This window comes from Caretta caretta, chromosome 1 (assembly GCF_965140235.1).
Source record: "Caretta caretta isolate rCarCar2 chromosome 1, rCarCar1.hap1, whole genome shotgun sequence".
Classification (NCBI taxonomy): domain Eukaryota; kingdom Metazoa; phylum Chordata; order Testudines; family Cheloniidae; genus Caretta; species Caretta caretta.
The window spans coordinates 188866427-188880893 of record NC_134206.1 but is presented as its reverse complement, the minus strand read 5'-3'; the positions used below and the strand labels follow the sequence as shown (position 1 = coordinate 188880893).

The window sequence follows — 14467 nt, the reverse complement described above, 5'->3', positions numbered from 1 at the left end:
AACAGTTTTATTCCCATGGCAGATATTAAAGATTTCCTTATAAATAAAGACTGTAGAGATTAACATATACTAAATATATTTGTTTTTGGAGGATTTAATCTTACATAAAAAATTCATTAAAGTGGGCTTTGCTGCATTATTTAAAATGACAACAGGAGACAACAAACTGAATATTTTGTCATTGATTTGATACTTTATAGTCTCATCCTTATTCATCACTCTATCATTCAATTAAATTACATACTATCAAAATCCTATGTTATGGAGAAAATTAGAAGGGAAATTAAAAATAAATATGAATTGTAAATGCATCTGGTATTTAAAGTTACACTACCATGTATAGCAGATATTTCTTCTTTCTTGCTTTTACAAAAAATGAAATCCTGAATGAATTAATTAATGCAAAATACAAAAAAATGTAATGTATGCCCTGAGGTGGCAAAGCATCAATCAAGGATGTTTTAGCCACTTGTGCTGCTCTGATCTGCATTGAAAGTCCTGTAAAGTAACAGTCAAATGGAGGCAGCAGGTAGTATTGCCAGTTGAGGATTCAGTTTTGAGGAGCAGCCTAAGGAATCCAGCTTCCTTGTGCAATTAAATATTGTGACCAGGTCTGTCACTTAAGTGACATATTGAATGAGAAAAGCAGACTGGATCATTACGAGGCCCACATGAACCAATCACTAAAGCAGCTTTAATACTATCGATTCACGCTTGCAATTAGACTCAAAGTGATACACACACATTGAAAAGAGGAAAAAGTGAGATACAATATCAGGGAAAGAGAGGACGACCACGAATGACAGGTCTGGAGTTACTTGTGATCTTCCTGGAGTATCGGGCCTTGTAGGCAACAGAATAAAAAAAAGTCGAGCATCTGCCATTTCAATTATCATTTTAAATATATACATTATATATATGTGAGGGCAGCACCCAAAGACCATTCAGCATCAGAGCCCTATTGTGCCAGGTGCTGTACAGCTAGAAGAGGGTACAGTCCCTACCTGAAGACCTTCTAATTTAAAGAGACAAAGAATAGATACTGTGTACCTTTATGAGCTAAATAAGTAATAGTTGCTTTGTTTGGACTGTAAAGTCTTTGAGGGAGGAGCAGTGTCTTCCTATGTGTGTACATCATTCAGCACAATGGGGCCTCAAAGTGCTACTGTAATATAAATAGTAATGTATGCTGTCTCACACCTAAAGAGAGAGAAATGTCTACGACATGGGTTCTCAGCCTTTTCCTGTACAGAAGACTTCTCTCTGTCTAGCCAGGAACCCTGTTCTGTTTAGCATTCTAGAAAGGGCAGGGTGGTTCTAATCACCTGATAGCTGACCACAGCCCCCCTGGAAGTGGTGAGTTTCAGGCTGAGAACTCCTGGTTTAATAATTAGTGCACAGAACTGGAGTCAGATGTTGAGGATTCAGTCACTAGCTCTGTTACTGACACTGTGTGAGTGGAAGAAGTAATTTAACCTCTCTATACTTGAGTTTCCATTTCCGTAAAACTGCAATAATCCCTGCCTCACAGAGAGACTTGAGACTTCATAGATCGTCTGTAAAGTGCTTTGAGTTCATTGTATGAAAAGTGCTGTACAAGTACAACTATCAATACTAATAGAAGTTAGGTTTTTTTAAATAACTTCAGTGTAAACTGGAAACTCTGTGGAAAGGCTGTTACTGACTTCCATAAGGACTATTTCTGATTATAATGGGGCCATTAGAATCTGATATTTGATTACATCTTTATGTTGTCCTTCTTCCCATAGCTTTAAGTATCAAACAGTAATCCAGACATTTCTGATCTACATTATACTCAAAAGACAAACATTATGCTAGTTCAAACATTTCATAATATCACTTGTCAAAAATCAAGTCTAAAGTACAGTTTTGAATATCTTACTGACCATCACCAGCGGTCTGTTAAGCTTGGGTCTAGTATCTTACATTTGTAATGGTTTTGTCAGGCACTGCAGTACAATAGGAAATAATATCCTGCCTTTATAAGGATCTCTGTGAAAAGATTATTTGAGGTGGCAGTGTTCGATCCCAGGTTAGGGTTTGATCTTGAGGCCAAATCAGGGCTAGAGTTTGGGGACTTATTCGATGGTTCCAAAATCTTGCAAGCTGTTCAAGTGATGGCAACATTCTCATGATCATCTGTTCTCACAAGATCACCACAATCTTGGACTGAATTTCTATGAAAATTGCTGTTTTCACAAGATTTTGGCTGCATAAGATCAATAAACTAGCCCCCCCCCTCTGATTTTGGATATGACCCTGAAATCAAAGGTATATGGACTGATTAGGCTCTGATACCAACCCTAGAAGAAATTTCAAATGGGTTTGGAATAGGGAGTTTCCCGTTATGGCCCCTTTTGTAAACTTTACAACACCTCTAGTTAAGACTCTAAACACTTTTCACAGAGGCCTTATTCTGCTGGAGGTTATAGGTGGCTAATTTGGAGGCCTCTCCTTTCCATTTCTATTGGACCATGGCAGTCAAACATAAATAAAGCATCTGGTGTAGGCAGACTCTTACTATAAGCATGGCGGCAGGAGTACAAATTTGAGTTTGTGAGGAGCTACCAGTAGCCTCAGTGGCTTAACTTGTGCTCCACTAGAATTTTCCCACAGTTCACAAGGTACAGATCTTCAGATGCATGTCTCTTCTGTCGGTGTGATGCCACAGGTGCATATATGGGTGCTTTTAGCAAATCATGTCCTTCCTGCGCTACCATTTGAAACAGGTGGTTTTTTACACATATCCATGCTAATTACATGTAAAATAACATGTTCTTGAGCCTCCTCAGGTGTATGGCACAAAGGGAACTAACTACATATGAGTTTTTAAAAGTTATTTTTTAATTTTCACATAGCATATCATCTAAATCAGACAACTTTCTGTTGTTATTCCTGGTTTATATAGTACTCCTTAGCCAATTCCATGACGGGGAGAGATTTTTCCCCCAAGTGGGTGCTTTGGGTATGGGACCCTCTGTGAGTGATCCCTTCCCTAGACCCTTCCTACTTACCCAGGTGAGCTGCTGGGTGGCAGCCATGGCCTGAATGCTGCCTAGGGATCCCTGAACCTGGGTTCAGGGCCGTGATCCCTCACAATGCCTCCAGCAAAGAGCACAATGAAGGTGTGCCATGTTACAGGCCAAAAACTACCCAAATAGTTAATGCTTCATTTAGGGAAGGAATCTTCCCTTCCTCCTTCAAACATGCAATAGTACAATCAACAGTGAAGAAACCTGCATTTTATGCATCACATCTAGCTAATTACCATCCAGTGTCAACGTTCTGTTCCTGAGCAAGCTGATACAGAAGCGAGTCAAAGGCTGCGTACAAGTTCATGTAACTGAAGCCAACATCCTAGACCCAGCAAAATTTGGATTCAAACCAGGATGGAAAACCATATTAGTGGCTATGTTGGGTGATTTTCCACTATTGATTGATAGAAGGCACTTGTCCTTCTAATTCTCCTAGACCTCTGCAGCATTTGACACTATTGATCATGAGATACTACTTCCCCAGCAACTCTGTAACCTTCTTCAGATGGGTAATGTGCTGAAATGGTTTGAGTCCTCCTTAGGATTCAGCCATAGAATAGTGATGGGAAACTGCACCTCCACACCTAGAACTCTCACTTCTGGAGTCCCACAATGATCTATTCTCTCTCTGATGCTATTCAACATCAACGTGCAACCACTAAGGTAACTGGTAAGACAACATAGACGCAAGTGTTGCAGTATGCAGATGACACACAGCTCTACCTTGTCTTTGCCACATTTGACATCACTCTTGGCCCAGTGCTTGGTGGAGATCAACATCAACCAACTGTTCATCTATCAGCTAAACCCAAGCACAATGCAAGTGATGCGGGTTGTCAAAATGAGGAGTTTGCAGCCACTGTGTGGTCTGGTTTGGTTGAAAGTACACTCCCACAACTGGTCATTTCAGTCCACAGTTTAAGATAGCTCCTGGGATTCCTGAGAGCCATAAAACTCTCACCTAGCTGTGTCCACAAGAAACACTATCTACATCTCCAAGTGGCAAAAAGATGACATCTAATCCTGGCAGACAGTGACCTGGCCTCAGCAACATATTCCTTCATTTGGCTTCCCACACAATATCAAGTCCTATTCAAGGTTTCTGTCCTTATCTTCAAAGAGCTCAATAGCCTGTTCACCAAAGATATCATCTGAAACTCTGGGATGAGGACTATGATAGACAACTCTGCTCCTCGGAAACTAGGGAGCAGTCCATGGGTAAAGCCCATTTGTGCAGGAGACCGAGCTTTCAAAGGGGCCAGTCCATGGCTGTGAAACAAACTGTCAGAGGATCTTAAAACCATCTAAAACATGCTCACTTTTGTTTCAAGAACTTGGCGCATTTCTTGGACCTTGCCTTCCATAGTACTGTGATGGGGTGGCTAAACCCCACACTGCAGAGTTAAGAATGCAGGAGCAACTCTAGGCCCAGGAAGACCCACCCTGACAGGCCCTCTGGGCATGCTCCAGTTGAAAGAAGGACTTAAAAGAGAGCCTCCTCAGCACAGCAGGGGGTGGGCGGAAAGAGGCAGTCCTGCACTTGCTGCTGCAGAGAGACTACACCAGGAAGGTATTCCCAGGGGGAGGTCTGCTGCATGAATCTGAGACACTCTACCTTGTTGAGACCCATGGATCAGGGACAATTGCCAGCCACAATGAGCCCCAAGGGGAGGGGCAGAGAGGTAAGAAGAGGACCAGTGGAGAGAGTTAGCCAGAGCACAGGTAGCGGACTCCTGCCTTACTCAAGAAGGATCCTGGATCAGAACCTGGTGGAGTGGGAGGGCCTGGGTTTCCGTATCCTATAACCACCAGGTCGGGATGCTGTCACAGACTGCAACCACCAGAAGACATCAAATAATTAAAAAATAATACTCACAATTTTACCCTAGGAGAAGAAAGGGGAAAAATCACATGGAGCAGATGTTAGTCACATTGCTTCATATACTTCTGGAAGGCTTTCAGATATTATGGAGATGAGAGTGGAATAAAACCTGGAAAGAATAGAACTCTACAAAATGGCTGCTGAATAGTACAAAGGAAGAGCTCATAGTAAACTAGAGGTCTCCGTTTCATAGCTGGATATGCCACATCATCATTCCCTTCAAATGGAGAATTTTCCACACACTTCTTTTTTTGGTAGTTATACTAAACAAGAAAAGTTGCTAGATAACTCATGTCAAACCAAATGCAGCAATAAGCATCTGTAGGCCTGTTCTACCCTTAAATTTATTGCAAGTTGCCTTTGTCTACATTGTGGAAGTTATTTCTGGTTTCTCCCTGCCTGGGAGGGAGAGGTAGAACTAGTTTTTATATGAGTCAAATTCATACCAAGTGAGTTTGGGCTGCTTAGGAGTTTGGCACTAAGAATAGTAGGCTGCTCAGTTAGTTATCATTACTGGCATGAGGTGAAGAAAATATTTAAATAATAATAATAAATTAATAACCCTCACTAGTTTCTAATTTCAAAATAAAACTTATGTCATAGCACCCAGTCAGAGTAAAACCCATAGTAATAATCAGTGGATGTATAAGATCAGAAACAAATTGAGTTGGATAAACTCATAGATGGGACCAGGGCTGGCCCACAACATTTTGGCACCTGAGGCGGGGAGCTCAAATGATGCCCCCATGTCCCCACGCTTGGGCCAAAACTTTGAAAGGTCTCAATTCCGCCTTCTTCCTGTTCTGCTCCTCTCATGGTACTGCTCTGCTACCTACCCCAATAAAGGAGAACTAACAACTTAAAATGCCTTGTTCAAAAATTTTAAGTAACACTTAACTTTCAAATGCCTAAACAGCAAATGTAACTTTTCTTGTCTGCATAGTAAACACTGGCATTTTTATCTGTTTGAATAATCAAAGTGGTGCTTTCCGTGCCTTCTTGGTTGCAAAGTTTTGAACTGCTTCCTGCTGAAGGTTGACAGTCTGTGCCAGCTCATGCTCTATTGAGATGGCTGCAAGGCCGACCAGCCTCTCCTGTGTCATTGTGGAGCATAGATGTGTTTTTATTAACTTCAGCTTGGAGAAACTGCATTCTCCACTGGCAACTGTTACAGCAAGTGTTAGAAGTATGCACAGAGCAACAAAAGCATTTGGAAAGAGGGTGGTCATCTTATTTGTGCACATATATTCCAGATCGGCCTTTGGAGTTGATCCTGCTGAAATGTATCTTGAAAAGGCTTTTAGTTCCCCTAAATCACTCGCATCAATATCGCACATGTCTCATGTGTCAACACTGTCTCTAGTGCTGGTGTAGGTCTTCTTCAGGTACAGTGAGGAGTTTTGGAATATCATACAACATCCCAAATATACTGCTGTGTTCCTTGAGCTGCATGAAACGTTCTTCAACTGACTTTATTGCACAATCTAGCACCTGGTTAAAGAATTCAACTTTGAATTGTTGTTTGGGGTCTCTTATGAGATTATCCCATGCCTCATAATCAAAATGTCTTCTTCTTCGGTGACTCTTGTATTCTTGGATGGGTGGGAAAATAGCTTCAGTGTGAAGTTCCTCTGCCAATTTCTGTGCACTCTTCAGAACATTTTGAAATCCCTCATCTGACCGGTAAGACTGTAAGTATCACTTTGCTTTGTCCAGTTCTTCCATTGCTCCAGATATATCTAGGTCAACACCTTGGAGTCTCTTCCTTACATTTATTTCAAACAGTATGTCATGCCACAACACTAAGCCACACAGAAATTTGAAGTGATGTATGTTTCTGGTGATTCCATTTCCCTCTGCCACTGTTCTCCCACGAACAGTTCCTGTCATAGCATTATCCTCCATAATGGCACCTATGTCATCATCTATCTTCCCAATTTGGTGTTTGAGAGGCTTTATCGCCTCCACTCGGCTTTCCCATCGTGTAGCACTCAGTGATTTCAGTGTCAGAGAGGATGTTCCCAGATGTTGCTTCAAAATTTGCCATCGATGAGTTGATGCAGAGAAAAATACATAGATGCTTTGAATTACATTAAAAAATTCAGCAGCCTCACTAAAAGTTGATGCTGCATCACTGACTACCAAGTTCAATGAATGAGAACTGCCTGGGACAAAAAAAGCTCGAGGGTTTAACTCTCAGATTCATGTCTGCACTCCTTTGTTCTTTCCGCTCATGTTGACACCATTATCGTAGCCCTGACCTCTCATGTCAGCTATCGCAATTCCCGTATCTTTCAGCTTTTTAAGAAGCACATTTGTCATACCAGCTCCTGTAGTATCATCAATGTCAATAAATTCTAGAAAATGCTCTCTGATAGTCACCATTGAAGGGACATTTTCACTAGGTTCTGTTGTTGTTACAAAACATACAATTAAAGTCATTTGTTCCCTATGGCTGATGTCAGGTGTGCAGTCCAGAAGAACAGAGTAATATCTTGCTGACTTCCGATCTGCCACAATCTTCTGCTTGACTTTTGTTGCCAGTAACTGTATGATCTCATTTTGAATTGTTTTTCCAGGGTAGCGGTATGTGTACATTTCCTGGGTGGTGACTCTTCTTAGATGCTCCTAAAGTACAGCATCAAACTCAGCCATCAGCTCCACAATTTTAAGGAAGTTTCCATTGTTTGGCACATACAGCTGATCTGAAGTGCCAAGCAGTGCTAGTTTTTGGGTAGCAAGCATTCTTACAATGGCAATGAGCCTTTTTAGAAACATTTTGCCAGTAAAGAGTCTCTGATGCAATCTTCTCTTGATGCTGATCATATATGGTGGCCTTTAACCTTTGTCTCATCTCATGCTCTCTGGTGATTTGCTGCCTTCTCATGGCATGCCAGATTTCTAGCCAGATTTTTCCAGTCCTTTGTTCCTGTAGAACCCAATGTGGCTGGAACATTCGACTGGAAGAGCTTGCAACAAAAACAGTATGCAGCATTCTGGGTTTTTGAGTACATAAGTCATGGCCTCTCCTCTTTGTCACCAGTGGGGATTTCACGCTAGTAATGTGTTGGATGGAAACTCCTATTTTCATTGTCTTTGGGGAACATGAAGTTTTTCACTTGCTGTGGCTCATGCAGTACTAGGAAGTCCCTCAAGTTACTGCTCAAGTGGCTCCACAGTCCAGGATCCTCTAGACTTAAGGAACTAAACTCAGCAGCAGCTGTTTCTTGCACCTCCACCACACTCTTCTGTGATATACACTTTTCTTCAGGAATGTGCATGGTTACCTGCACTTTGACTAACTGGAAGATCAGGCATCTCTTCACCACTCACATCCTCACTGCGGTCGGAAGGCTCACCGTGAACATTTGTGTCTGTGTATCTCAGGAGAGCTCCTTCCTGCTTAGATAGAAAAGCTTCCTTTGCTTGCTTTCTTTTTCTGAATGCTGCCCCAGAGGGGCGTTTTCTTCTTTCACTCATGACTGCTGTTGTGTGCCACTATACTGGCTCTCAACACTCAGTTGAAGGGGACAAATAATGGAAGATATCAGCATCTTAAGGGCCTAACTGGCTCCTACTACATCAGTTGACTGCCTGTTCTCCTCAAGTGGGTTCAGGGAAGCAGCAGGAAACAGGAAGCTCCCTGAGAAGCTGGTGTTACTCAGTCCAGGCTCCTGGGGGTGCTAGAGAGGTACATAAGAGGCTCCTCCTCCTCCTCTCTCCCTGCAGCTCCTGCTGCTTTCTGTTATTCCCTCCTACCTTTTCTCCTGCCTACCTGTTATGTCTCTTGTGCCCTACTTCCTCCAGCACAGTACTCCACCATCTCTATGCATCTAGAGCAGAGAGAATACATATGCACCAGCAGCAGACACAATTTTCTACACTCTGAATCCTAGTGGTGCCCCCCCCCCACAGTCTGGCACCTGAAGCGGTCGCCTCAGTTCACCTCATGGTAAGGCCAGTCCTGCATGGGACCCACCACTCAGTGGACAAAAGAGGGTCTGATAATTCCTCACACACCAAAGAGGCCTTTCCAAGAGATGGGGTTACAACGGAGAGAGAGATGCTGTGATGACAGGGGATTTTTGTCAGAAAACAAAAAGAAATAAAAAATCAATTTTCAACACAGCAGAAGAATAACAGTGGGATTTGCATTAGTAACAGAACTGTTATATTTACTGATGATCTAAGAAGGAGAACAAACAGCTAGAAAGATTTGCAGATAAACTTTTCTTTGTCAAGACTAGAGAATACTGTGAGGAACTTCAGAAAAACTTGACAAAGCTATGTCAATGGGCAGCACAAGGGCAGATGAAACTCATTGTTGACAAGGGCAGGTAAATGCACATTTGAAAGAATAGCTCAAACTACTTCTATACCTTTCTCATTTCTAAATTAACTGTAACAACTCAGGAGAAAGACCTGAGTGTCAGTGAGCCTATGTATTTTATTGAACTGTCCACAATGTCCACAGTCAGTCAAAAAAATATGCAAAAAGTTAGCATGTATAAAGAGTGGGATAGAAAATAGGAGTGGAAATATTATCATGTCATTATGCAAATCACTGGTACACACTTACCCTGATTACTGTGTTACTGTCTCATTACCACATCTGAAAAAAATGTATAGCAGAAATAGGAATGAGTCCAGGGACAGCCAACTACAAACAAAAAGATAGGCTGGGAAAGACTTCTACATAAGGTCTTGCAAAGGAATTGAAATTATTGGGACTGTTTACAGAGAAGTGGGATAAGTCATGATGGCACCTGTTGTTAAAAGTTCTGTTTTACATAGACCCTTCCAGATACAGGCATTGCCACAAAGAGATTGGGCAGGAGGAAAAAGTGGATAGAACAACAATCTTGCATATCATTACTTTAGTCTTGTATTTATTAGTTGACCCTGTGTAGTACTAACCATTCTGAAACATCTCACTGTAGGCTCCGATTAGCAGGTAAATTGGGCTGTTCCTGCTAGGCAGTTCTGGAGTGACAGCTCATGCCTGGATACCAGCAGCAAGATGCCTTTTAGGTACATACAACAGATAAAATGTAAAACTGGGCAAGTTGGACATGTTGGTAAAAACCATATGTTAATCTATTTCTGAGCTGGTTCTTTTCTGAACATAATACAGAACCAACTAGGAAATCTGCAGTAGTCAATCAGAACGAAATACATAAGAGACCCCAATAGCCCCCAATCCAGTAAAGCATTTAAGCACATGGTTTACTTAAACACATGAATAGTTCCATTGATTTGAAAAAATTAAGCACTGAATTCAGTGCTTTGGTGGCCTAGGACCACACTACATCAGCATATCTATGGATAAAAATACACTGGCCATGTTTCACGGACATGTAGGTTTAGAAACTCCACCAAAAGCAGATCAGTAAAACAAAACACACATATATATATACACACACACACACACCATAAAGGAGAGATTTCTTTGCTTTCATAGTATATAGCATCATTGAAGTTTTTGGCTTACATGCTTTTTCTTTGGCAGAGCAGATTTTGGTCCTGGGTTTGGTTTCTTTTGGAGAGGATTTATCAATTTCCCTTTTTTTTTTTTTTTTTGCCTTGAGTGTTTTCAGAAGTATTCTTTATGAATATAGCTGTAATTACTGCACATTTCATGTTGAAGATGCTACTGCTCCCACTGACAGGTACAATAATGGTAACTGTTTGGAATTGAGGACTCTAGTTTGACTATTTTAAAGAAAAGAAAACACTGCCAAAATGAACTGTATGCAGTCAGCTACTTCAGTGCCTCAAATAAAGAAAATATTGATTGAAAATGTTGCTTAGGAATAACAGAACAATGACATGCATTTGTGCTGTAGAGGAAGATTTTGAAAATGAGCTACATATTTAAGTAATTAAAATAATCTGTTTGTAACAGCTGGAAATATAACAAGCCCTTAATATAGCTATAATCCTAATGTGTTTCTTTGCTGTCTTTGCAGGCAGACCAGTAATGATTGTGGTTGAATATATGGAGAATGGATCCCTTGACTCCTTTCTGCGGGTGAGGTGTCATTTTCTGATGACATTTGAATAAGAAGCCATACTAGGTTAAGATTTTAAATCATTTATCATAAATTAACTTTTACATAATGTTATTCATGGATTTTTAGTGAAGAATAGAAGCATTTTCCCCAGGGTACATTTCTTAGGTACAGTGATACATTAGAGCATAACTGGAAAAGAGAAGATTTAAACTTAAGAATATAATTGATTTCTTCTACAAGAGCAGTTCCCATATTTAGCAAAATGTATTTCAAATGGTGCTATTATGAAGGAAAGGATAAATTGAAACGCAAATGCCTTGCCTTATGGAAGCTGTTCATTTTGCTCAATCACTTTCAGAAATACTTTGTTATAATTTTTTGCTCGGGGAGGTATACAGCAGGGTTGGTAACTGATTTGTAATTATTTATGGTTACTTGCATTTAACAAATTGAATTAGAAAACAGTTCACTGGTGCACTGTCTCTACACTACACTACACTACACTAACCTTTTCCCCCTAAAGGTCACCCTGTGACTATTAAGGAAGGGATGTAGAAAGCATGGGAAATTGTTTCATTTGAACTTGATTTTAATCAGTGAGGTGGAAGGAAGAAAAGGCTGCCCCCAAGGTCATACAGGGCCCTCTGCTCACATCAGTAGAGGGCTCTGGCACTCTCCACAGTTCATGAAAATACACTTACTTTAAGCCCAGCCTCCATTAAGAGACCCCTCAAAACCGGCAGGGAACCTACGATTTCAGGATAGCTATGTGAATAATTTAAAATTTGTCTTACATGTATAAATATCAGCAAGCCACACTGACCGTCCATCTCACCATTATTAGTTGCCATCATGATAAACGTAGGCCTTGAAGTGAGATTCGGAAGAGGAGAGGCTAAGTGGCTTTGTGGACTAGTGTGGAATGGGCATTCCATGTATAAGGGATGAGGTGGAAGAAAGTGTGAAAGTATTTGTGGGAAAGTGTATAAGCAGAGGGTCAAACCTGACAACACTTGGGGGTGGCTTGGTATAATATAGGAGCAGAGAAGCAGGGAGGGGAAGAGCAGTCAGTGGCTTCAAAAGCAAGTGCGAGAAACTTGAACGTGATGATGTGGGGAAGAAGGAGACAACGGAGGGATTCAAAGATGGGGTGATGTAATCAGAATAACAGGCAAAGGTGGTGATATTAGCAACTGTATTTTGAATGGACCAGGGCAGGGTTGAGAGGAAGGCAAGGAAGGGGAGAGTGGTAATAGTCAATACAGGAAAAGATGAGGTATCTGGAGGGAAGAGAGTTTTACCTTAAAAGCATTACTGAAGATGCTTTTATGTATTTTTTGCCTTCCATTTTGATAATTCCCCTCTATTTTTTCGTCTACCCTCTATTTCTGTTCACTACACTAGGAAACTCAGGAGTTCCCATTTTCTCTCCCCTGGTCCCAAACATTCACTCTCCCTCTCTTCCATCAAGATTGGATAACACTATGATGTATCTACTAGAAGTGGTCAGAAAAATTCAAATATAACAATTTTTCATCAGAAGTTGACGATCTGTTTCACAGGCAAAGTTCCTTCGGAAACGCAGGCAGATTTCAAAACACCTCTGCCAGGCACACCTTCACCTGGTTTCCCAGCAGTTCACCTCACTGGCTCATTGTGAGTCACCTGTCAGACTGCCTCTGAGTTGGGGACCCCTGGACTTCCAAGGCAGATTGTCTCTCTGAGTTGGCGCTCCATTCTGTTTTGTGGAGAACTTTGAAATTTTGGGGTCTTGTTCTGAATCAGGGTGAAAGCCAATTTCAAATACTGAAATCCTCCACACAATTACCTTTCTCTGCACAGCTGTAGGATCTAATGAGCTATTCTTGATATGCACTCACAGTACTATGTTAGAAGCTGAGATCATCAAAATTATGAGGTAATTATGGAGCAATGGTGTTCACACTGTACCAAATATATTTTGAGGCAAAATGTTTGGGAATGTGCTAGTCATTATTTTCTGCAGCTGTTTTCTGAGCTTTCTTTCTCACTGCAGATTTGGTTTATTATTTAAAAATGCCTTTTGACAAGATTTTAAATAATAATCAGCATCCGAAAACATTGTGGAGATTTCATTGGAATTTCTGTTAATAATTACCAAAGCAAATGACTGCCAGTATCAAATTTAAAAAGAAATCAGTTTGCTTCATTAAAAATAGTTACTTCCTGCCGATTTCTTAAGTCTAAACTTTGAAATGCTTTTGTGAAGATACAAAGAAGTACAGAGAGTTTATCTCTAAATCATAATACACTTTTGTATTATGCAAAATTGTATTATCACATTATGCACAATACAAAGAACTTCACAACATCTATATTTCTTCATATTTAAAAGAGTTTCTTTCTACAGCTCTGGGTGTTCTTACATGCAGCCAAAGGATAAAAATCCAAAATATAAGAATATCCCCCACCATAGCAAGTGCTCCTCCAAAAATGTTACCCTGCATGTTATCACCACATCCCTCAACCCAGCCCTTCTCCAAAACCTGAAAAAAAATGATATCTTAGTTCCTGAAAGTCATCATATGGGAGCTCTGATGGACCAATGTGGAAAGTGAACTGCAGAATTTAAAGACCTTCATGGAAGACATCTTACAATCAGCCCCTGCTCTTAAACCAGAGAATTGTTAGCTTTAGTGCTATTACTTGTATTTCAGTAGAATCTAAATGCCCCTATCTCCATTGGGGCCCCATAGTACTAGGCACTACAAAATACATAGTAAGGCAATTCTTGCCCCAAAGAGCTTGTAGTCTAAACAGACAAGACAAACAAAGGGTGGGCGAAAGTAAATATTATCCTCATCCCCATGCTGCAGTTTCCCATGAATAAAATAAAATAAGAGCCTTGCCCAAGATCACAGAGAAAGGAAGTGGGTGGCAGAACTGGGAACTGAACCCAGATCACTTGAGTCCCAGTCCAGGGTCTTAAATGCAAGATCAGGCTTCTTCATGTTGCTTTGGTATCACACAGGGAGAGAGATGGTCCAAACTCTTTAGGATTTGCTAGGTCAAAACCAATACCTTAAGCACCACATAGAAGCTTACATGAAATAGACCGCAGACTCAAAAAATACATATATATGAAAGAGACACACACGGATCTTATGTTCCTGAAATATGTCGTGACAAAGTCTGGCTGCACAGCTGTAAAAGAGTGGTAGATTGCAAGTATATCAGCCCTGGAATGATAAAGGTCCTTTTCCCAATAAGCTGATGAGAAGAGGTTATCTCATGTCAACCAGGGACACCTGAGTCCAATTAAGGGCTGCCTGAGACCTTCAAAAAACGGTCCTCTGGTGAGAGAAGAGGAGAGAGATGCTGCTGCAGAGCTAGTAGCAGCAGGGAATCATAGAATCATAGAATATAAGGGTTGGAAGGGACCCCAGAAGGTCATCTAGTCCAACCCCCTGCTCAAAGCAGGACCAATTCCCAGTTTCTCCCAATTCCCAGGGAGAAAGGCTTCTTCAGGGTGGAAA

General features: G+C 40.9%; 1 protein-coding gene across 5 annotated transcripts in view; it reads left to right on the top strand.

The window, feature by feature from the left end:
• EPHA6 (EPH receptor A6) overlaps positions 1-14467 on the top strand; it is an 861217-nt gene that overhangs the window by 736667 nt on the left and 110083 nt on the right. For all 5 annotated transcript variants that reach the window (XM_048870007.2, XM_048869981.2, XM_048869987.2 and 2 more), the window contains one exon: positions 10908-10969. In XM_048870007.2, coding sequence (XP_048725964.1) covers positions 10908-10969 — 62 coding nt within the window. The remainder of the gene's footprint in view (positions 1-10907; positions 10970-14467) is intronic.